Source organism: Lactuca virosa, chromosome 9 (assembly GCF_052849685.1).
Source record: "Lactuca virosa cultivar CGN04683 chromosome 9, Lactuca_virosa_CGN04683_v6, whole genome shotgun sequence".
In the NCBI taxonomy this organism is placed as follows: domain Eukaryota; kingdom Viridiplantae; phylum Streptophyta; class Magnoliopsida; order Asterales; family Asteraceae; genus Lactuca; species Lactuca virosa.
The window spans coordinates 124,770,106-124,793,636 of NC_136434.1; the positions used below are offsets into that span (position 1 = coordinate 124,770,106).

Below are 23,531 nucleotides of genomic sequence, written 5' to 3' on the forward strand. Positions count from 1 at the left end.
ACTTTCATTTTTTTTTTCCTTAAAGCTATGAAATATTGGAAGAGAATGAACGGTCCAAATAAAATGGTGATTTGAATTTCAAAACTATAATAATTGTTATGTACTGCAACCAATCTTAAAAAGAATATGTTAAAAGTGAGTTAGGGGAGGTGGAGTGTTGCACTTGAAGTATATTTTTATCACTTATATTTTCTTATGAAAATATTAATATTTTATTTATTTTAATTTTCTTTTACGATAAAGAACGAATATAGAAAAAGGAAATTTACAAATGTAATAAGATAATTTATTTTTATTACTATACAAACATTTAAAATTGGGTACATTCATATAATTTTTGGTAGGATATAAAGAATTCATTTTTATAATAAAGTCATATCATATTAAAAATCATTCGTTCTAATTCGTCATTATCACCAATAATTTGGAATAATAATTATAAACTCCTTTCATCAAAATCAATTATAAAAAAAAACTCCATCGATGTTATTTACAACAAAATAAGCAATAGAAACTAACATAGTATATACATATCATAAAATACATGTTGAATAATGTTCTCTTGTACATAAAATATATTTTCTTAACATAAAAAAAGAGAGAGACAACATAAAGATAGATACATGTTAACAAAGTTAATTGCTCTAACTGATATATAGTTTGATGGTTGATTTACCAAAAGCTCATGAGAAGTAATTATCAATCCCACTTCATCATCCTGTGATTATAGAAATATACATAATACATAAACTTAAAAAATGACCTCAAGTATACCTTTACAAACATACCTAAATTTGAACATTGGTTAATATCTAAAACTTTACATGCACCTAATTTGAGTTTACATGAATTTATATTTGGAAAAGTTGCAATTGATTTCTTACATCCATGGAACCCCTCACATAACTCTTCAAACCCTACAAATATAATCTATCATTTGGTGTTGACATACGTGCAATATGTAATCTAAAAATTTCTTATATAGGCTAAATATTTCATTTAACTCGTCAATTAAATAGCATGATTTGAAGAGTTTTAAGAGTTACAAATCACAATATTTCAATTAATCATAAATTAATTGTATAAGTTGAATAGTCTTGAAAGTTTCAAATGCATGAGGTTCAAGGAAAAATGGTCTTGAAGTTTCAAACGCATGAGATTCAAGGAAAAATGCTAGCTTTATAAGATATATAGATAGATAGATAGATAGATATAGATAGATATAGATATAGATAGATATAAATATAGATATAGATATAGATATAGATAGATATAGATATAAATATGGATAAAGATAAAGATATAGATATAGATATAGATACAGATATAGATATAGATAAATATATAGATAAAATATGAAAACGAAATAGGACATTTAAAAACTTAAACATTATAAAGCAAATATAATAAAAATATGATTTTCCTCACGAATGAGGTATGATGATATTGATTCTTATGCTACTAGTGAATTTGTAGAACCTTGCATGTATTCATCATATAGTGCAAAAAAGACATCCTCAACCAGATTTAAGTTTGATGAACTCGTATAACTTTTTATAACTAAAGTCAACAAAAATAAACTTATATCGTGGATCAAGAGTTGGTCATAAATACACATAGAAAGAGAGAGTAAATAGAGAGAATGGAAGCCAAAGAGAGACATACAAATGTGAGGGTCTGGAGCAACGACCAAAGAGAGGGGTGCACATTATGTTTATGCGTCACCCATAGATGCGTTGAATGGATAGCGGAGCCGTTAACGTTGAATCATTGTTCGTTGAGCGTTGATGGCTAAATAGTTGATTCGTGAGTATTGAGTCGTGACTGTGTGATTTAGGCTTAGGACAAACCAACAAAGGGAAAGAAACCGAAAGCTAAGGAAAACGCTTGCTTAGTTGCTTGTGTTTACTTATGTATGAAATTACATATTAGTCCTTTACGCATTTGTTTAATAAATATGTTTTTTCATTTATTTTTTTAATCTGATAAAATAAACAGGCTGTCAGGTCAACCCACAAAATTATTTGTCAACCCGAACAAGATCCATATAATAAAACGTGTTACGAGGATTGAGTGTTGGTGTGTTAGAAAACCCAACCCAAATCTATTTATTTGCATGTCGAGTTCGTGTGGAGTTTCGTGCTGCATCGAGAATTGTCGGCATTTACATAAAACTCGATTTATAAACCTTTAAAACATTAAATATACAAATAAAATTAAACATAAATATAACATTTTTAACATCACAACCACACATACGATTTTGCATTTATAAAACTACACATAATATAACCATAGTTTGATGAGCATACAATTAAATTGTCCAATCTCGACAATCATGAAATGGTTAATTGTGGAAAATATAAATAGTTAAGGTACTAAAGTAAACATATGATGAAAGAAGAGGGCTGAACTGTCCATTAATACCAAAACCGCCAATTTACATATCACACCCTCGTTTTAAGCTTTTCATTTTGCAACCCTCCCTGTGTCATCCGAGAAACAGAGAGACAAAGAATGGCTGATCAAATAGCGAAAGGTGAAGAATTCGAAAAACAAGCAGAGAAGAAGCTTACCGGATGGGCTTTCTTCGGTTCTAAGCATGAAGATGCTGCCGATTTATTTGAAAAAGCTGCCAATTTTTATAAACTCGGAAAATCCTGTAAGTTTTCAATGCCCTCACCAACAAACAATCTAATTGTAATGGATTCGATTGAGTTTATTGTATTATTAATTTCGTTTTTTGTTTTGATTTTGATGTATATAAAATTTCATCTGAATGATTTATGTTCGTTGAGGTTTGTAGGATCTATCTTCATATTGATCTGATATTGACGTTTTGATTGAGAGATTAACGTTTTCATCATGATGCATTACATTCGTGATTATCCTTTTCCGTTTTACGACGTTTTATAGTTAATTAATTTATGATTGTAAACATCAAACGGGAAACTATTCGATTGAATTCTCTTTTTCTCTCACAGAACTTTACAATGTCTATTTTTCACTTCCTTCGTTCCACCACAATGATCACAATATAACTTTGAATGTCAAATGTGTTTCGTTTCACCTTCAAAATTGATAAAGGCTTTAAGCTTTTAGCGAATTTTGTTCAAACTACATCGAAATTCAAAACAAGTCCTGCAAATTTGTTTAAAACTCGAGATAGATTCCATATCTATATTCAATTACGTGTAGATCATTAGGGTTGAATATGTAGTGGGGGTGAAATTGAAAACCTCGTTACTTGATGATATAACGGCATCTAGAGATAGACATACACAGTTGAGGTTTTGCTATAAATTGGGCATGATTACGAACATATGTATTCATCGCTAACACGAGACATGATTTCTCAGGGGATCAAGCTGGAGCAGTATATGTCAAATTGGCTGAATGCTATCTGAAGGTAAGCGCTTCACAATTTCGAGCCCTAATTTCATGCATCCACTAAAATCCTACATTGATAATTCCTTTCTATTTACAGTTGGATAGCAAACATGAAGCTGCTAATGCTTATGCTGATGCAGGACACTGCTATAAGAAAACAAACAGCACAGGTGTTAATCTTTTCGGCTTCCATCCATGATTTTACTAAACTCATAAACCATATGGAATCTTTTGTTCTTTATCCTCCAAATTACAATCCAAGTTGTATCAAAGTTTAAAGAAGTCTATTTTCATATTGTTGGAAACTTATCAGAGTGCATAAAAAACCTAGAGCAATCATTAGATATATTCATGGAAATTGGAAGGCTTGGCATGTCTGCAAGATACTGCAAGGTACACAATTCCTGAATCTCTTTCTTTCACTGAATACAAGTCTTCATTTCCATTACAATATTTCTTGTTTTTATGCAGGAAATAGCTGAGTTATATGAACAGGAACAAAACATGGAGAAATCAATGGCTTACTATGATAAAGCAGCTGATCTTTATCAAGGTGAAGAAGTCAGCAGCTCTGCAAATCAATGCAGACTCAAAATTGCACAATTTGCTGCTGAACTTCAACAGTAAAACCTTCTTTTTCTTTTTCTTTTTTAAAAGCAAAATATAATATGCTCAAGTTATGTAAAGTGATAAGTAATTATATTCAAGGATTAATTTTTACTGATAGATATCAGAAAGCAATTGAGATTTATGAAGACATATCAAAGCAATCACTGAACAATAATCTGCTTAAGTATGGAGTTAAAGGGCATCTACTGAATGCTGGAATTTGTCAACTCTGTAAAGGAGATGTTGTTGCTATTACAAATGCATTGGACAAATATCAGGTAAAAAAGTGAATTTTTTTTTTTTTTTAATTATTATTTACCTTTGTGGTTGGAGATATTTTCACTGTATTTCCTTTTGTAGGATATGGATCCAACTTTTTCAGGATCACGTGAATACAGATTGCTCGCGGTAAGTTACTTTATTACCCTTGTGTAGGTGGGAATCCATATATGAGGTCGAGGGTATTTTCGTCTTTTTTGTATTGATGGGATCTTTGTTGTCTATGGCAGGAATTGGCTGCTTCGATTGATGAGGAAGATATTGAGAAATTTACTGATGCAATCAAGGAATTTGATAGCATAACTAAGCTGGTAATATTTCTGATTATTCTATCATCATGTTAGGTTTTGTGTTATTTATTTGTTAATATTATGAAAATGACCATTTTGCCCTTGTGATGGAACGAAATTTGCTTATATTCCTAGCTGTTGCTAGACTTATGATAGAAAGTATGGTAAATTGTTCATTTTCTTTTTCGTCTTCTTAATTAGTTAATGTCAGGAAATGACCATTATGCCCCTATGAAAACATACTTTTCAAGAACCAAAAATAGTTACATCCATAGTTATTGTTACTTGTTAGTATTTCATTTTGTGAATCTTGACTTATGATACTTTATATTTGGTAAATTACATTTTTCATCCCTATGGTTTGTTGACTTTTACAAATTATTTCCAGTAGTTCCTTTTTAACAATTTTCGCCCTTGAAAAGTAATTTTTTTTTCATGCTTCTAGTCTTTTAATCGTCTAAGTTAATTTCATTCTTTAATATTATGAAAATGACAATTTTGACCCTGTTTTTTCATCTTCTTCTTCAGTTATTATATGAAATGACTTTTTTGCCCCTATGAAAAGCTTTACAGGGAAGAAAAATGCTTACAATCATTTTGTTATATGTGAACAACACAGGATGCATGGAAGACAACTCTTTTGTTGAGAGTAAAGGACATGCTGAAGGCTAAGGAATTGGAGGAAGATGATCTTACTTGAGTCCCTTTATATTTCTTAAAAGAAAAAAAAAAAAAAAACAAATATATTCACTTGATTTGTTAATTCATTATTGCTTACAATTTCTTGCCTTGTATTGGGCCTCATTGTAGCCTTGTTAATATTGTGCTTATGTGATTGTCAATTGGGAGATTTGTCACACCTCAATATTACTCAAATATTGGTGACATAATTTTGTATGGATACATCAATTGATGCAATTCAAACATAATTTTATATACCATTTGTTGTGTTTTTAACTACCTAGTTAACTAAATGATGAATGATTAATGTTGAGATCGAGTGAGTAATTATATAATAAACGAAAACAATGGCAATGAGTGAATATACATTAAGTGCACCCATTTACTTAGCTCTTATTTTGTGTTCCTTACTTTCTAGATCACATAATACACACCAACAAGTGTAAGCTTACACTCAATGAATCCACGAGTTTAGGCCATTGATATAGATATAAGCATTTGATATAAGCCATGTTTAATAAAACCATTAACATGTAAAAGTTCCATGCAAGGGATTTATCCTACAGTTCCATACAATTGACTCGAAGGCTTGTTGGGTGTGAGACAAACAAATAAAAAGAATAACGTAATGATAAATATACACCTAATTGAACACACAAGGATTCGTATGAATGGAAGTAGTGTTCGTGCCCTTAGGGATACATATTAACAAATTATGTCAAGATGTTCAAACATGGAGGTTATCGATACGTGAATAAGAGAGAAACAATGGGGGAGGGGGTTAATTTTAGAAACTACTGTTGTAAGCATGATATATGATAAATATAAATTTAGAGAATAAAAAACATTCCAACATTAGAGTTACCTTCTAATAAGATTCGGCTTATCATCTTTAGTGATTATGTTTAATGATCCTTCAAAGAATGATGCATATTGATATGAGGTGTTTGACCGTTTAACAACTCTTCTTATTTGTTTGAACAAATGCAGCTCATTGGTTAAGCCTAACATGCTACTCTAAATTCTAGTAGTTCTAAATATATATTGTAATGATGATGATGGAAATGCCAAGTATAATAAATACTTATGTCGTTCGAAATGCTTAAATTATATTATATGAATCTATAATGAAATTAAAATATATTTTACAACAACAATTGCTTGTTCTAATTATATAGAATTAAAAGTTATATTAGGATTCTAAATCTTGATGAACTTTATTAAGTCCAAGAAGATCTCTAACATAATCACTTCCCGTATAAGTACTTGAAACAAAGTTCAAAAGATAAACTCTAATGACGAAATTGTCGTGATTTAGCCACATATAATGACTAAATCATCACAATTAGCTAGAGGCTTGTCCTCTTTTCCAAAAAAAAATATCAAGTAATTTAATAAATAAAATGTTAATTTTTACTTACAATCAAAAGAAAATATATTTTTAACTCAAAAGATAATATCTTCTAAAGAAAATCGCGATAAATCTTTTTGAAATTGAAGCATAAAAAAAACATGTTTTATGGAAGTAATTACAATAGTTCTCATGGTGACCGGAGCATATTACTAGATAAGCTAAAATCAACACGGCCGTGTGGCCTATTAAAATGTCATGACCCTGTCTCAACACGACTGCATGATCGACAATCCTTTGTAAAACTCAACACAACCATTTTGAGCTTTGGTGCCTTCTAACCTTGAAAGATAATTATTTCTAGATGCATTGACTTTGATGAAAACGCCGTGCCTCTCCATAACTCCATCTAATCCTCCCTTATATAACTTTCTTGATAATTACTTGGATGTGTCTCCCATCATACCTTCATTATGTTCCATCACCTCTCGGAGCTGTCACCCCAACCCAATCCCCACTTCCTAAAACAATTCAACTGACACCCCAACCCAACCCATCCCACTTCCCCTCAGTCACGTAATGCTCACCCGTACCCATTGTTGTAAAAGTTGGTCAACTCGACTGAATACTCGACAAGTACTCGAAACCCCACGAAGCGAGTTTGTGGAAATATCAACCTAAAAAATCGGAATGGGTCTAACCTTAACTCTGCCTTCATTGTTTCATTCTCACCATCTTTCTATCTTTTTAACTTTTTGCTAGATTTTAGTAAAAAAGAAAGTATTTTTTCAAAATTCCAGAATTATTCATCTGATTTATGAGTTATTTTTGAAATCCCATAATATTTTTTTTGTCTGCAATCCTGCAACTCAGAATGAATTTTTTTTCTTAGAAAAGTACTTTTGAATTTACATGAAGCACTCCTAATTACCCATTCCTGAAAATTTGGCTAATTTCTTAAAAGAATGGGTTAACACTCAATTTTACCATATAAACCCCCTACTTAATTATTCAATTGTTCTTATGGGCTCTTTAGGTCATACATGTTAATTCAGAGTTTATATTTGTAGCTGCTTCGATCTAAGAGGATCGATTCTGTAAAAAGACAATAGTCGGTCAGACGCTGTCGTTTGACCGCTACTTTTTCTCACCTTTCCGCCATTTGGTCATCTTCTCGAAGGGCACAGTCACACAAAGAATATTTATATGTAGACATAGTCAACATACCCGGTCTTCATTCGTGCTTTCGTATAAGATTCAGTTTTCCCTCCGTGACAGGTATTATTATCAAATATCCTATATCAATGGCGAAGAAAACAACTCCAACTAATCTTCTCCTACAGGTACGCTCCTACTTCCTTCTCATAATTTAATAATTCGTATTGTTTTTTGATGTTTGCAACATACACAGACATGTATGCTTCGACTGCTTTAACATGATTTCAATTATTGATCGAGCTCGTGAATTTTCACCATGTTAGAAGAATTAGATGCTAGGGTTTTAGCGGAGATTGTATTGTTGTTGCTCGGTGTTTGTTCTGTGCATGGTTCCAGTAATTCAAAAATCAAAATCGACATGATTTTAGATCGGTAGTTTCAGAACAATATAACTTGTTAGCGTATTGAGATTTAGCAGTTTGTTCGATCTACACAAGTAGCTCGTAATATTAGGCAGTAATTAAACGATGAAGAAATTTTGGTGTCTTAGTTCGATTCCAACTGTTTTTTGAGTTACGAATCGATGTGAGATTTCATTTGCTAGAAATTTAAGAAGAACAGACTTCTAATTCTAGTTTTTTGATATTAGCTGAATGCTGTTGTCAATTTCTCTCTGATAACTAAATGAATCCTCCAAATTTCAATTCATGGAATGACATAATTGTGTATTCATTTTTCTTTGTATATAAAATGACTCTAAATTATGTGTCTCTTTCCAGCCTCTGCAAGTGCAGCACACCGCTGCCACATTTGCCCATTATACTCAAGGAACTTGAATATCAACTTAAGGGCAAATTGGGCAATCCACATTCAAAAGGTCAAAATAGTCAGATCACAATATAATCTCTTCAATGGATGATGAATCTAATGAGCACAGATGTACGACTTCTGTTTCTCCACTCCATCAAAAGGGACTTCTTGGTGAAGATCATAATCAAAATCAAAATCAAGATGATGATAGTCATAAAAAGTCAACTTTCTTTAAACTTGGTAAACAAGGCTCCCCTTGTGTAAAATTCCAACGTCTTGCCCCTGAGAAAGATGTTAATGCACCTTCATGTAATCATACTTTTCGAGGAAGTGTTCATAGGGTTTTCAACAAGAAAATCAACTGGAAATCCCTTCAAACCATGGCTAAAGAATGGATCTCAAATCCAATAAACATGGTTCTCTTCATTTGGATCATTTGTGTTGCTATTTCAGGAGCGATTCTCTTCCTTGTTATGACAGGTATGTTAAACCACGCCCTTCCAAAAAAATCCCAAAGAAACACATGGTTCGAAGTCAACAACCAAATTCTAAATGCCCTTTTTACCCTCATGTGTCTCTACCAACACCCTCATCGCCTCTATCACCTCATACTCTTATCAAAATGGAGACCACAAGACATTTCCAAATTAAGAAACTCATATTCCAAAAATGGAACTTACAAACCCAACGAATGGGCCCACATGATGGTTGTTGTTTCACTACTTAACCTCAATTGTTTCGCACAATACGCGTTATGTGGACTCAATGTTGGGTACAAAAGATCAGAAAGACCTGCAATTGGAGTAGCACTGACTGTTTCCATAGCAATCAGTGCCCCTGCAATTGCAGGTCTTTACAGTGTCATGAGTCCTTTAGGAAAGGACTCTGACACTGACACTAACAATGTTTCAGACGAAGAATCCCAAAAAAGGATTCAATCGTCTGAAAAAAGATTCTTGTTAAGTGAAAGTAACCCGAAATGGAGCGGGGGTATTTTCGATTTTTGGGAGGATATCTCATTAGCATACCTCTCATTGTTTTGTAGTTTTTGTGTTTTTGGGTGGAATATGGAGAGACTAGGGTTTGGAAATATGTATGTTCATATGACAACGTTTCTTCTCTTTTGTTTGGCTCCATTTTGGATATTTACATTGGCTGCTGTTAATATTGAGAATGAGATTGTGAGGGAGATTTTGGGAATTACAGGGGTGTTTTTGTGTTTATTTGGTTTGCTTTATGGTGGATTTTGGAGGATTCAAATGAGGAAAAGGTTTAATTTGCCTTCTTCTGATTTTTGTTGTGGGAATCCGGGAGTTAGTGATTGTGTATTGTGGTTATGTTGTTGTTGGTGTTCACTTGCTCAGGAGGTTAGGACTGGAAATAAATATGATGTTTTGGATAATAAGTTTTATAGGAAACCAGAGGGTGAGATGTCTATATCGCCTTTGCCTCGAGAAGAACAGTTAAATTACCGATCTACCCCTAGTCCTACCACATTATTACACGAATACAAGAGTTCGAATATTGAAGAAGGTTCTTCTTCAAGAGGTAATGATTCAACTCTAGAACCACCTATTCCATCCTTTATACATAGAGACTCCACGTAAAAAAAAAAAAAACACAAACAAACTTAGTTTAAATATTGTTAATTTGTTATTATTTGTTCTTTGAAATTAGTGTGTTTTTGAAGTTCCCTTTAGAATCTTAGATTTTTGTATGATTTTATTTTTTCTATTCATTTCGTTGTTGAATTATATGTATATAAATTTGAGATTTTGGTATTTACAAATTTATAATAACATTAAAAGCACTTATGTTTTCATCCATCTTTGGTTATATTTGCAACTGTTCTTTTGATTATTTGTGAAAGAAATATAGAGAGGGAATTTTAGGAGATCTTGATATTTTCTATTTGATGAATGAAATATAGAGAAAGAGATGAATGGAATTGTTCATTTCATAGGAATGAAAAAAAAGAAAATTGTTTGTTGTCCTACTAATAAATGGATTATTCCTACAAGAATATGACTCCTATTTTTAAAATTTTTATTCTTTATCTAGGGTGTGTGTGTGTTTTTAATTCCATCATGGAAGGTAACGAAAGATTGCGATATGACCTATTTTTATGTATGTAAATTGTAATGACACATTTTTTTTTATTAAGTCACAATTTTATATTATAACTTATTTGGGGTTTAATGAGCTTTTATTGAAATTTTTATCCTTGTGAGTTAAATCTCGTTAATTATAATTAAACTATACATAGAATAGTATAAAAACTATACTTTGTATTTACAAATAAGATAAAAAAAATTCATATGAAAATTCATTCAATTTCTACAGCAAACCAACCAAACATGATCGTTGAATGTAGCGACTCATTCCATTGTCTTGTTTATTCCATTCCATTCGTTGTTATTCCATTCCATTCTTCCGCCATTCCCATGGCATTTCGGGATTTGATGAAGCCCACAACCAAATTTTCTTAGCTCCCACATTTTTCTCCCACTAACATCATCAAACCAAGTCCCCCATTTCATAACTCAAAAAGCCTCATTGTTTTTCTTAACACAATCACATAAGTGAACTTAACTTCCCTAATTCTGGCCTTTTGTCATAGGCGGTGTAGTGCCATGCTAGTCCTTTCTTCAACATTAATTTCTATAGAATTCAATCTTCCATTTTGGTTGCTTTACAATTTTAGGTTCTATGATGCAAAGTTACCTGTACAAATGTACCTTTTATAGTAAATATCCCCAACAAAACGCCCATAACGATCTTCATTAAAGATCAACATTTTCAAACACTTCCCATTAATTATCTTCACCAATTCATCTTTCGCTTCTTCCCATAAGGCATGGCACTTTCTGGTGCATCTATTCCCTTGCCTCCATTTACTCATATTACACCAAATAGAAAAAAAAATCATGAAATGTCTAGTTTCATCTCTCTCTATCACATCATTGTACTTTTAAAATCTACCAATTATAGCAATTTTATTCAAATATAAAGCCATGTCCATTGCTATATAAGGCCCTAATAAGAAAAAGGAGTAAATGAAAAAAATAGCAACACACTTTTGTTTATTTATATATGTTATAATACACAAATCCGATACTTTTGTGCTAGAATTTCTTCGGCCATGTGTCATAACACAATTAAGAGCAAAAGTCATTGTCAAACCGTGATTTGCTTGTGCAATGCATCTGCTTTGGTGTAGTCTTGTGGGCCCATGCTTCGTTGCTTTCAACTGTCGCCATGTGTACCTGTTGTGGGATACATGATGACTTTCGTGCATATGAGGTGCTAATGTAGACTGTTACAATGTTTACATGCGCTACTTCCCTTGCATTCACCTTTTTAAATCAAATGAAAATTTTCAGAATTAATAAGAAGTTTAGACAATAATTGTCATGTCAGTGTCACTTAGGAAGTGTGTGATTCGAATTTGAGATCGTCGACAAGCAATGGAGCATCCCCGACGGTGACTTCAACTAGTGAGTGCGAAAGTGGGAGACCATAGAATGATATTAAACCCTTTCAAAAGAGAAATGAAACTGCTATGTGCTATTGGTTTATGATGGATAGGAGTTCTAGTGTAACATCTATTTTTTCCAGGTTTGCTTTTGGACCCTTGAGTTATGAATTGTTGCAAGAAGGGTCCGAAATGTCAAAATCCATGACTTTTAGGTGTTGTTCGTGTACGCTAGGTGTACACCTTGGTACGCTGGACGTATTGTGGCCGCACCAGTATGTTGCGCGTACTCCGGTACGTCGGGCGTATGTGGTTCAGACCAAATTCTTAATATTTAGGGTTTGTGCACTATTTAAGCACCATTATAGCCCCAAGACCTTTCCCTTTATCAGCCTCCATCCTAAGATCGACCCTCCTTGCAAACCATAGTTCATTTTGAGCATTATGAGCTTTTGGAGTGAGTAGTGTGCTTCTTTATTTATAGAGAAGGACCTTCAAGGAGTAGGCTTTGCTCTCAAGACTTTGGATCCAACATCTTCTCTTCATTATGCACCATATGGAGGTATAAAGCTCCAAACTTGGCTAATGCTTCTTTAGATCTTAGTTAAGCCTTAATTTTCATTCTTTTCCCCAAAACCAAGAGCTTGGTGAGTATAAGGTACTCCAAAGCCTTTAAGGTGTCCAGGCTTTTTAAGGCATTTTAAGTCATAAAAATGCAAACTTGGATCTTGATTTCTCCTCATGCAAGATTTTGGTGTAGAAAAGGTTTGAGTAAGCTAGGTTTTTAGTGTTGCGCTTCTTGTAGCCATGCAAAGGCATAAAATTTGCAACTTTATGGCCTTTGGGGTCTTATTAAGCTCATATCTGAATTTTGGTCGTAGGGTCTTAAGGCACTAAGACCTTAGCATGATTTTTGCCTTAGGGGTGCGTAAGTTGGGCGTAATTCCCAATACGCCGTGCGTACTGCACCTTAGTCACGATCCTTCCCTGATTTGATTGCGTACGTTGCACGTACCAGTTGGTACGCCGAGCGTACGACCCAGTCCAAATTTGGTGATTTTGGGCCTTTATCGTTGGGCTTTGCTTGATGGGCTTGAACCATAGATTTTCATGGTAATGTTGGATTAGGTGTCTAAGCCCATAACTATAATTGGTATAAACTTGAATTGATAGTAGCACAGTCCTTTTGGGTTGCCTTCAAACCTGACAATTGAATATGATAACTGTTAGGGAGAGAAGAATGAATTATTAATTTATTACTTGGTTAATAAATTAATTAGAAATCAAAATAAATGATTTATTAATGTATTATGAAAATAATATATTAATTAGAAATCTTATTGTTCAATTAATATTTAATCAGAAATTAATTTGGAATTAATTTTGGGATTAAAAAATTAATTGAAAATGCAGGGACTAAAGGTAACAATGTTCAATAGTTGAACATTGGGCAATTCTAGAACCTCCCTATAGTAGGGGGAACGAATTCTAGATGCTCCTAGGGTTTCCTTGGGCTCTAAGGTGCCTTGGATGCCTTAGGGAGGAAGTTAAGGGATTAGGGTTATCTTGGATACACATGCCTTATCCAATACCTTCCTAACACCTATATAAACCCTCCTTAGAGTTAGATTTCGGCTATGACTCCTCCAAGAGCCTAAGGGCCGAAATTTATCTTCCACTACTCTCTTTGTATAGTATTCATTGGTTGCTTGAATTTGTTTGTGAACCATTAGAGGCGCGACACTTGTGGCGCTTGCTACCAAAGGTCTTTCAAGCAAGGATTCAAGATTGTTTACAATAACAATCTTAAAGGTATGTTTCATAACCCTTTATTATGTGAATTTTGGTTATACACTAGGGATCTAGGGTTTATACTTTGTTGTTCATTATTGTATGTTTAATTAGAGAAAACGAAGATCTTCAATTAAGGTTGCATGCACACATAGGATTGTATGTGTTAGGAAGTAAATCGGATAACTAGCAAAACCAAAAGCACACAAGACATAGTATTTACGTGGTTCGGTCAAGGTGACCTACGTCCACGGGCAGGAGGGAAGTATTCTTTATTTTAGAGCTCTCAACACAGAGGTTACAAGTACAATTACATAGAAATTCGCCTATCACTCTAGAATTCAAGATACAAAAAATGACCTAGCATGCATCCCTATTTATACTTGAGGGATCAGACCTAAAACCCTAATGGGCAAGCCTATTGGCCCATAGGCCCATGAATGGTGTCAACCAATCACAATACGCCATGTAGAATCTTCTGGAACATTCTTGATCATTATCATCTTTTAGGCATACTTGGATCAACATGGCACCACAAAGGAATCAATATGGCGCATCATGTACCAAGATGATCCATGATGGCGCAATAGCTTCTTCATGGCTCAACAACAACCCTAGTTGGCGCAACATGGATCTAAATGGTACAAGAGCATCAAGTATGACGCACAACATCAATCTTGGAGCAACAACATCACCATGAACAATAGGCACATGCATGGCTCAACAAGGCCATGCATGGCTCAACAAGAAAACAAGATGGCTCAAGAGCATCCCTCTTGACCCATCTCTTCATCATGTGGCTCAACAAGGACCCCTTGTTGATCCATATCCCTTTTATCTGCTCCAAACCTCTTCCAAGTGCTCAAAACTCCTTCCATGTGCTCCAAACCCCCTTATACACAATCCGTTCCTTTGGCACTTGATCAGTTCCTTTGTCTGATGATCTATTCCTCTCTAGAAGATCCGTTCCTTAAAAATATGAGGATGGAAATATGAGGGGTGATGGTCGATTTTAGGGCAGAAGCGAGAACAGGAGATGAAAACAATAAGGAGACTAATTAAAAAGCTTTGTTAATATGAGGAGGTAAGCAGGTAAGCGAGGGGCAATCCTAACTTTGTTGATTGTAGGCGACAACGACGAAGGTGGCGTTTGGTGGTTGAAGGAAGCGACAAATGGTGGCGGCATTTGGTGGTCGAGGGTGTTCAAATGTTGATGGTGATGGGGTGGGATGAAGACGATAGTGGTATTCTTATAGAGTGTGAAACTGATATACCTACTTTAATGGGTTATTAATTAATTTACTTTTTTATCATAATTATTTAAGAATTAAAATTTCAATTATACCTATATCAAATGATTGGCCCAGAATTCGTCGTACATTCATTCACACAATATTTGATTGTTATATATGATCCTAACTCTCTTTCTCTCTCTTTCTCTTTCTTTCTCTCTCTCTCTCTCTCTATATATATATATATATATATATATATATATATATATATATATATATATATATATATATATATATATATATTGTAACATACACGTTTAGTTATCGTGTTTTGTAATAAATAATATTATGAAATATTATATGAAATTTGAGTATTGACTTCTAACAGATGATTTTTACTAAGAAATGAAGTAAAACTATGTTTAGAATCACTCGGAAAATATTGGAAGTCTTATGAGATTCCAATCAAAAGGAAAATGTTGAAATTTAACGAAAATATAAAATTTGAAATAAATAGAATTTTATTATTGAAAGTTGTAGATAATTTCGTTAGAAACATTTAGGCGAAAACCTCATCGAAATCCGAGTTATAACGAAGAAGTTATGACCAATCGAAGATCCGCGACAAAACCGGCACGACGTCGAATGACGTAAAAAGTGAGTTTTTGATAAACTACTTTTTAGCCTTGGTGGTCTAAATGAAATTCGTAGTATTTGTTAAACCGAGAATTTTCATAAAAAGAACGTCCAAATCTGACTTCGTATGAGGAAGTTTTGATTTTTCTAAGTTTCGGAATAGCAGTAGACAGCTAAAAACTCGAAATAAAGATCGAGTGATTTTTAGCCGACGCAACCTAAACGAGAATCGAAGGTCTCGTCAATAGTAGTACAACGGTAAAAAGACAGACGAAAACGAACATCGGATGAAGAAGTTTCGAATTTTTAACGGATTTTCCTGTCCCGGTCTGTTAAAAATAATAATATTAAAAATAAAGTCAAAATTAGCCAACAGAGTCTAAACGAAAGTTATATAGCATAATTTCACCTACGCGTGCATATAAAGAACGTCAAAAACGGAGCTCATATGCGAAAGTTATGGATTTTATAAGTTTGGGACACAAAAATCGAGAAAAACCCGAAAACCGAGAAAAATCGCATGGACCTTATCCGACCACGTCACCTGGCACACAAAGATGCCCAGTGCCCGACGCGCGTCACCCTCTCCTTGCATAAGAGACGCCGTCTTCTCCTGATCCGACGCGTGGCTTAGCGCTGGCGCCTTCCGAGCCCCGCCTCGTGTCCCACTTGCATGCGAGCCACGTGCTCGCTTCTCCTCTCTTCGGATCCGAAGCCTCCCCTATATAAAGGGAGGTGCGAGACCTCCCGGGTAGATTTGGAAAATTCTCACATTTTCACTCCTAAACCCATTTTTAAGCCATTCCAACTTCCCCCGAAGCCCCGGGATCATACCCAACACCCGAAATACGTTCCGAAGTGCCCGAAGGCCCCGAGAAATTTATCTTTTCGGTTTGAAGCTCAACCCTCGCAACCCTCGCAAGGCCCAGTTTTTAAGAAAGCTAATTATAGTAACGAAGTGCTGCCCAAATTACTATTTTAACCTCCAGTTAATTCACGGTGAGTTCAATATATAGGAACAATTACATGTTATGTCTTATATGTGCTATGTGCTTTTCCGTTGTTATTATTTCCGCTATTTATGATAGCAAAGCTATACCTTTGGCCATGTGATCAGTGAAAGGACTTAGATTCACAGTGGTATTGGTATGTAGCCTCTGGCCATGTAGAGCATGTCTCGTAAGAGAATGACTTCTATTCTATGGCATTGGCAGAAGGTTAGACAGGGCTGAAAGCCTGAAATCTACCAAAATGTTTAATCAGAAATTGTATGTCTTCTGTGCCATTTGGGCCGAAGCTTTATTGATGTATATCTAGTATGGAAATTGTTATGTCTCATTGATTGTATATTTTTGAATCAAATCATTGATTGATATGGAAAGCTTGTCACATGATTCACATATGCCTTTGTTGTTCCTTGTTCCTCTTTGCTTCTGCCATATTGAAGTATATATATATATATATTATACCATATATATATATATATATATATATATATATATATATATATATATATATGGTATAACGTTATATTGTATCTATTATTGAACTCACTAAGCGTCACCGCTTACCCTCTCAATCTTTAACAATTGCAGGAGATAAGTAACCAGTATAGTCGTATACTGTTGGAAGGTTTAGAATAGTTATAATATTACTTTTGTATTTAGGGATCATGTATGTATAAAAAGTATAGTATCCTGGGTAGTTGTGTAATATATAACATTTTGTAATAGTCGGTTTGTATCCAGTCGTTTGTAATCACTTTATCAATGTAAAATATTGTTTTTATGAATATGCATGTAGCATGTTTTGGAGTAACAATTTTCAGAAATACGAAAGTTAGGTTCTTTCAATCATGGTATCAGAGCAGTAGTTTAAGTGAACTAAATTCCACGGATTGGTATTTAGACTTAAACCGTCAGAAGTTCAATATATGAACGGATTCATTGTAAGTATATGGATACAAACCTTAGGAAAGACTTAAGTAAAGTATTAGGTAATGATAAACCCTAATATTCTAAAATACAATGTTACTCCATATTGCAGAAGAATGGCTGAACAGGAAGGTAGCCATACACCAGAAGTGGGTGGAGATCCTCTTCCTGATGAAGTAAATACTCCAGCGTCCCCTCGTGAGGAGCGACTCTTGGGTAAACTTACTGGTGTTATTCGGCAGACTCTCGAAGAACACAAAAAGAATGGTGATAAAGGAAAATAGAAAGTCACCGGAGAATCTTCAAAAGGAGAGAGGAGACGCCCCTCATTCAAAACTTTCAAGAGTAGTGGTGCTACAGAGTTTTCTGGTGTCCTTATTCCCATAGTTGTTCTAACTTGGATTCAGAACACAGAGAAGGTGTTTCATATTTCTCATGTGGATATGAAGACAAAGCTAATTATGCTTCTGCAATGCTCATCAGAGAAGCATTGGTCTGGTGGGAAGCAACATATGAAGCTCTCAACGGGTTTGACCAGGAAAATTTATCCTGGAAAATGTTTAAAACTCGTTTGCTAGGGAAGTATTGTCCTCTGGACATGAGGAGGAGATTGGAGAAAAAATTCCTCGAGCTTAAACAAGGAGGAATGACTGTGATTGATTATGAAACTCAATTCAATCAAAAAGCACAGTTTGCTACAAAGTATATTCCAACTTAAGATGATAAAATTCAGTTATTTTTGGATGGACTACGGTATGAAATCCGCGATTTCGTGGCTAATCGGGGTGTTCTGTCATTTGAAAAAGCTGTTGAGTATGATCAAAAGCGAGAGCATGACTTAGAAATACGTGGTGCCACTCTTTCTGTTCCGAAGCATCCACGTATTGATCGAACTGCTCCTGTTTCCTCTATTCCACCAGCTCAATCTATTCGAACTGAACCTGGTAAACAAGTACAAACTCAAAATGCCCCTCGTGGCCGCGGTAGGTCGCAATCTTTTTCTCTTCAATCGCCATCGTGTCGAAATTGTGGAAAGAATCATTCGGGCGAATGCAGATTAGAAAAAGGATCAATGATCTGTTATGGATGTGGAGAAGTAGGCCACATGAAGTCTGTTTGTCTGATGAAGAATGTTACATGCTTTGCTTGTGGTGTTGCTGGCCACAAAAAGCGTTTTTGCCCTACTCTTACTAGTCAAATGACAGGAAGTCAAGCTTCTGTTCAACAACCGGCGAGAAGTCAAGCTCCTGTTCAACAAGCAAAGAATACTCCAACTAAAAAGGAGGAGGTGCCAAAAGCAAAGGGCCGTGAATTCCAGATTACCACAGAGGAGGCACGCGAGGACCCGAATGTTGTGACGGGTACATTTCTTGTCAACTCTAGACCTGCTCACATTTTATTTGATTCTGGTGCCTCAGATTCTTTTGTGTCTCATGAATTTGCGCATTCCTTTCAAATTGCTTGCTATGCACTCGCGCAACCATTTCATGTAGATACTGGGGGAAATATATCATTACTTGCTGATAAAGTCTATAGGGATTGTGTCATATAAATTGAAGGCTATAATTTCCTTACTAATCTGATTCCTATTTCCTTGCCCAACTTTGATATTATTCTCGGCATGGATTGGTTGTCAAAGAACCACGCAGAGCTCTTATGCTATGAAAAGATAGTACGTATTCCCATTGAAGGGGAGAATCCTATTTATGTCTACGGTGAACAAAGAATCTTAAAAATAATCTCTTTCCTCAAAGCTCGTAAATTCATATCGAAGGGGTGTTCTATCTATCTGTCATATACAGTTGATATCTCAAAAGAGGAGAAGAAAACGGTAAATGATGTTCCCGTTGTTAAAGAATATCCTGATGTTTTTCCCGAAGAATTGCCTGGACTTCCTCCGGACAGGCAAGTAGAATTCTGAATTGACCTTGTGTCTGGTGCTGCTCCAATTGCAAAGACTCCTTATCGTCTTGCACCAGTTGAAATGATGATCCAACTGCAGGAATTACTTGACAAAGGCTTTATTCGGCCGAGTACCTCTCCTTGGGGTGCTCCAGTGTTATTTGTCAAGAAGAAAGACGGTTCGATGCGAATGTGTATTGATTACCGTGAGTTAAATAAGGTAACTATCAAGAACAAGTACCCACTACCTCACATTGACGATTTGTTTGATCAACTTCAGGGTGTTAGCTATTTCTCGAAGATTGATTTGAGATCTGGATATCATCAGTTGAAAGTACATGAGCAGGATGTACTGAAGACTGCTTTTCGTACTCGATATGGGCATTATGAATTCCTTGTCCTGCCATTCGGTCTGACAAATGCTCCTGCTGTATATATGGATATGATGAATCGCGTATGCCGTCCAATGCTCGATAAATCTGTCATCGTATTCATTGATGATATTCTAATCTATTCCAAGTCTGAAGCTGATCATGCCATTCATATTCGCGAAGGATTAGAACTTCTTCGAAAGGAGAAACTATATGCTAACTTCTCGAAATGTGAATTTTGGCTTCGCAAAGTTCAATTTCTCGGCCATGTGATTTCTGGTGACGGTATATCCGTAGATCCTACCAAAATCGAAGCCATTCAGAATTGGGAAGCGCCCCGTAATGCTTCTGAAATTCGCAGTTTCTTGGGTCTCGCGGGATATTACCGGAGATTCATTAAAGACTTTTGTCGTATAGCCATACCTCTCACGAGTCTTACACGAAAGGAAGTGAAGTTCGAATGGAGTGAAGCCCAAGAAAAAGCTTTCTCAACTCTAAAAGATCTTTTGACTCATGCTCCAATCTTATCACTTCCAGAAGGTGATAATGGTTTTTCTGTGTATAACGACGCTTCAAGATTGAGACTTGGTTGTTTGTTGATGCAGCGTGGTAGAGTGATAGCCTATGCCTCAAGACAACTGAAAGAGTATAAAAAGAATTATCCCACCCATGACCTCGAACTCGCTGTAGTGGTATTTGCCCTAAAACTTTGGAGACATTATCTTTTTGGTACAAAATGCCAATTGTTTACTGACCACAAAAGTCTCAAGTATATATTTAGTCAGCAAACTTTGAATATGAGACAACAACGAGCCATGGAGCTGATCAAAGACTATGGCTGCGAAATCCTGTATCATCATGGAAAAGCCAATGTAGTTGTCCACACACTTAGCAGAAAGGTTTATCGTAATAGTATGTGTTATACTATTACTCACACTACAGTAAAGTTCACTATTCTAGATGAATTAGAGAAATGGCAAGTAGAGGCCCTAAAGCCAGAAAATATGAAGAAAGAAGGGATGGTACATTATACAAATGTTTTACTTGATGATCCACAAGGATTGAAGGTATTCAAGAATCGGCTATGGATTCCAAAGATTTGTGGATTAAGACAGAAGATTTTAGATGAAGCCCATAAGTCTAAACTGTCAATACATCCTGGTACAAGTAAAATGTACTATGATGTAAGAGCTGATTATTTGTGACATCCCCATTTTCACGGCCAGAAAAGACCGATTTTTGTTTATGCTTTATAAAAATTATAGTACTTCTTTTGATAAAAATGTTGCGGAATTTGTTCCCAGTAAAACATGATAAATGTGTTATCAAAGCATTTCCGAAGAAATGTATTTTTATTCCTTTTAAAACCTTGGGATGTCATCGTCAATACAGAAACATAAGCATAAACATAACTTACATTCATTTACACTAGTGATCTACATCTCTTTTAAATCCCTCAGTGTGAAGTAGCTTCATATCGACACCTGTGATACAAATAAGCTTGAGTGGGTCAGGTTGGGAAACCTGGTGAGTACATAGGGTTTTCAACCCACAATAATTTAATTATTATGTTTAAACATCAAACAATCAACCCAATTACCCATCCCCATTATCTTCCTTACTCTTAAGGATCTACCCTAAGAATCATCTATCCTGCATTCGTTCATTTTGAAGCCCATTGCTTCCAGGGTTTATATGATAGGCACTAAGTCCATAGCTGCCAATGCTTGTTCGTAAAGCACTAATTCCATAGCTGCTAAAGTTCATTCATCGGGTACTAAATCCATAGCTACTAGTGTTCAGCTAATAGGTACTAAATCCATAGCTACCAACGTTTATTTAACAGGTACTAAGTCCATAGCTACCAACGTTTATCTAACAGGTACTAAGTCCATAGCTACCAATGTTTATTCGATCGACACTAAGTCCATAGATGTCGATGTTATTTGTTAGGCACTAAGTCTATAGCTGCCAATGTTCACTCATATCATCTTTCATCTCTCATCATTCATCTACCCATGTTTTACCCAACATATTCGTAGATATAAAATACATATACAGTTTAAATTATTTAAAACATGTATAAAATCGTTCATCCAGCATAGATAGCAAGTATACAGGTTATATGCACACATAGCACGTAATTTATATAAAATACTTCATATCTATGTGTAAGATGAAAGTAACTATGCACTCACTTGTTAAGGTGGTGATTCCGAACTCAGACAGCGCTTCGCTTCTTAAAAATAATTTCCTTCGACGAAACCTAGTATTATTACCACTAGATTTTAGTCTAATGTTTACCGTGACTAATTATTAGTCTTATTATTATTATTATTATTATTATTATTATTATTATTATTATATAAACGTTTAAACAATATTTTCCAACCACTATGTACAGACAAGGGCCATACATAAAACACCGGAGGGCAGGACCATTTTGGCATATACCACTTCTGAAATCCAACAACCTTATGCGGCCCTTTAAACCAGATTCCCCGTACCGCGAGTAGTTAAAAATATATTATAACGACACTTATATAAGTCATAATAATATCCCAAATATTTATTATAAGTTCATAATAACAATACTAATTTTAAATATAAGCTATATTAAAATAGGGTAAGCATAACTTACTTACAATGGGGTTTTAGCTAGGAGTCGGGCTCTGCAGGGGCAGAACTTCGTCGCTGAATCTTTCTAGGAAAGATTCGTGCAGCGCTTCAACGCTCACCTTACTATACTAAAACTACAGAAAGAGAAGTCGAATCACGAGGGACCGAAATGCTCGGGGGATAAGAAGAGAAAGACTCTTGAATCAAGAGAATGGTGCAAGAAATATGAGAGCCCAAGGCTCTTATTTATAGTAATTGAATTTTCAAAAACTACCCTCCATAATTACTTAATGACCTTATAGTTATATAAACGACTAAACACCCATTCATAATACTATTTTAAATAGATTTAACGATATTTGTACTAAACTAATGTCGAAAGTATTCAACACTAGTCTTATAATGACCGCATTGTCGATACCTTTCTAATGATATATACATATGTATATATAACATATATATATGTGTACGTATATATGATTTATACTTTATTTTAATACGTAAATATGCTATTATAATTTGTAACTCGTTCATACGAACTCCGTTTTTGACGCTCTTTATATCCACGCGTAGGTGGAGACGTAATCTACAACTTTCATTTAGACTCCGTCGGCTAATTTTGACTTTATTTTTAAAGTTATATTTTTAACAGACCGGGACAAGAAAAGTCCATTAAAAATTCATAACTTCTTCATCCAACGTCCGTTTTCGTCTGTCTTTTTACCATTGCGCTACTATTAATGAGATCTTCAACTCTCATTTAGGTTGTGTTGGCCAAAAATCGATCGATCTAAAATTTGAATTTCAGGTTGTGCACTTTTATGCCAAATCTTAGAAAAATCATAACTTCCTCATACGAAGTCAGATTTTGACGTTCTTTTTTTGTATGTTCTCGGTTTAACGTATACTACAACTTTTGTTTAGATCACTAAGGCTAAAAAGTCTTCTATCGTAAATTCACTATTTACGTCTCTCGGTGCCGTATCGGTTTTGCCGTAAAACT

General features: G+C 34.7%; 2 protein-coding genes and 1 pseudogene across 2 annotated transcripts; 2 read left to right on the plus strand and 1 right to left on the minus strand.

Annotated features, from left to right (window-relative positions):
- Positions 1-2,470: 2,470 nt before the first annotated feature.
- On the plus strand, positions 2,471-5,504 carry LOC145137851 (alpha-soluble NSF attachment protein-like). The gene is made up of 9 exons (XM_079071992.1): positions 2,471-2,662; positions 3,360-3,409; positions 3,488-3,560; positions 3,704-3,783; positions 3,862-4,013; positions 4,118-4,277; positions 4,360-4,407; positions 4,509-4,589; positions 5,188-5,504. Exons 1-9 carry the CDS (start codon positions 2,518-2,520, stop codon positions 5,266-5,268), a joined length of 870 nt encoding a protein of 289 aa, XP_078928118.1. The 5' UTR covers positions 2,471-2,517; the 3' UTR covers positions 5,269-5,504.
- Positions 5,505-7,830: 2,326 nt separating this feature from the next.
- On the plus strand, positions 7,831-10,368 carry LOC145140718 (uncharacterized). Its single transcript, XM_079074125.1, has 2 exons — positions 7,831-7,943; positions 8,538-10,368. Exon 2 carries the CDS (start codon positions 8,670-8,672, stop codon positions 10,173-10,175), a length of 1,506 nt encoding a protein of 501 aa, XP_078930251.1. The 5' UTR covers positions 7,831-7,943; positions 8,538-8,669; the 3' UTR covers positions 10,176-10,368.
- Positions 10,369-10,983: 615 nt separating this feature from the next.
- LOC145139761 (staphylococcal-like nuclease CAN1) lies at positions 10,984-18,652 on the minus strand (annotated as a pseudogene).
- Between the last annotated feature and the right edge of the window lie 4,879 nt (positions 18,653-23,531).

Coding starts and splice junctions, on each gene's coding strand:
- LOC145140718 (XM_079074125.1), top strand. CDS start 8,670: ATGGATGATGAATCTAATGAGCACAGATGTACGACTTCTGTTTCTCCA.
- LOC145137851 (XM_079071992.1), top strand. CDS start 2,518: ATGGCTGATCAAATAGCGAAAGGTGAAGAATTCGAAAAACAAGCAGAG. Junction 3,410..3,487: donor TGGCTGAATGCTATCTGAAG/GTAAGCGCTTCA, acceptor TTCTATTTACAG/TTGGATAGCAAACATGAAGC. Junction 4,278..4,359: donor ATGCATTGGACAAATATCAG/GTAAAAAAGTGA, acceptor TTCCTTTTGTAG/GATATGGATCCAACTTTTTC.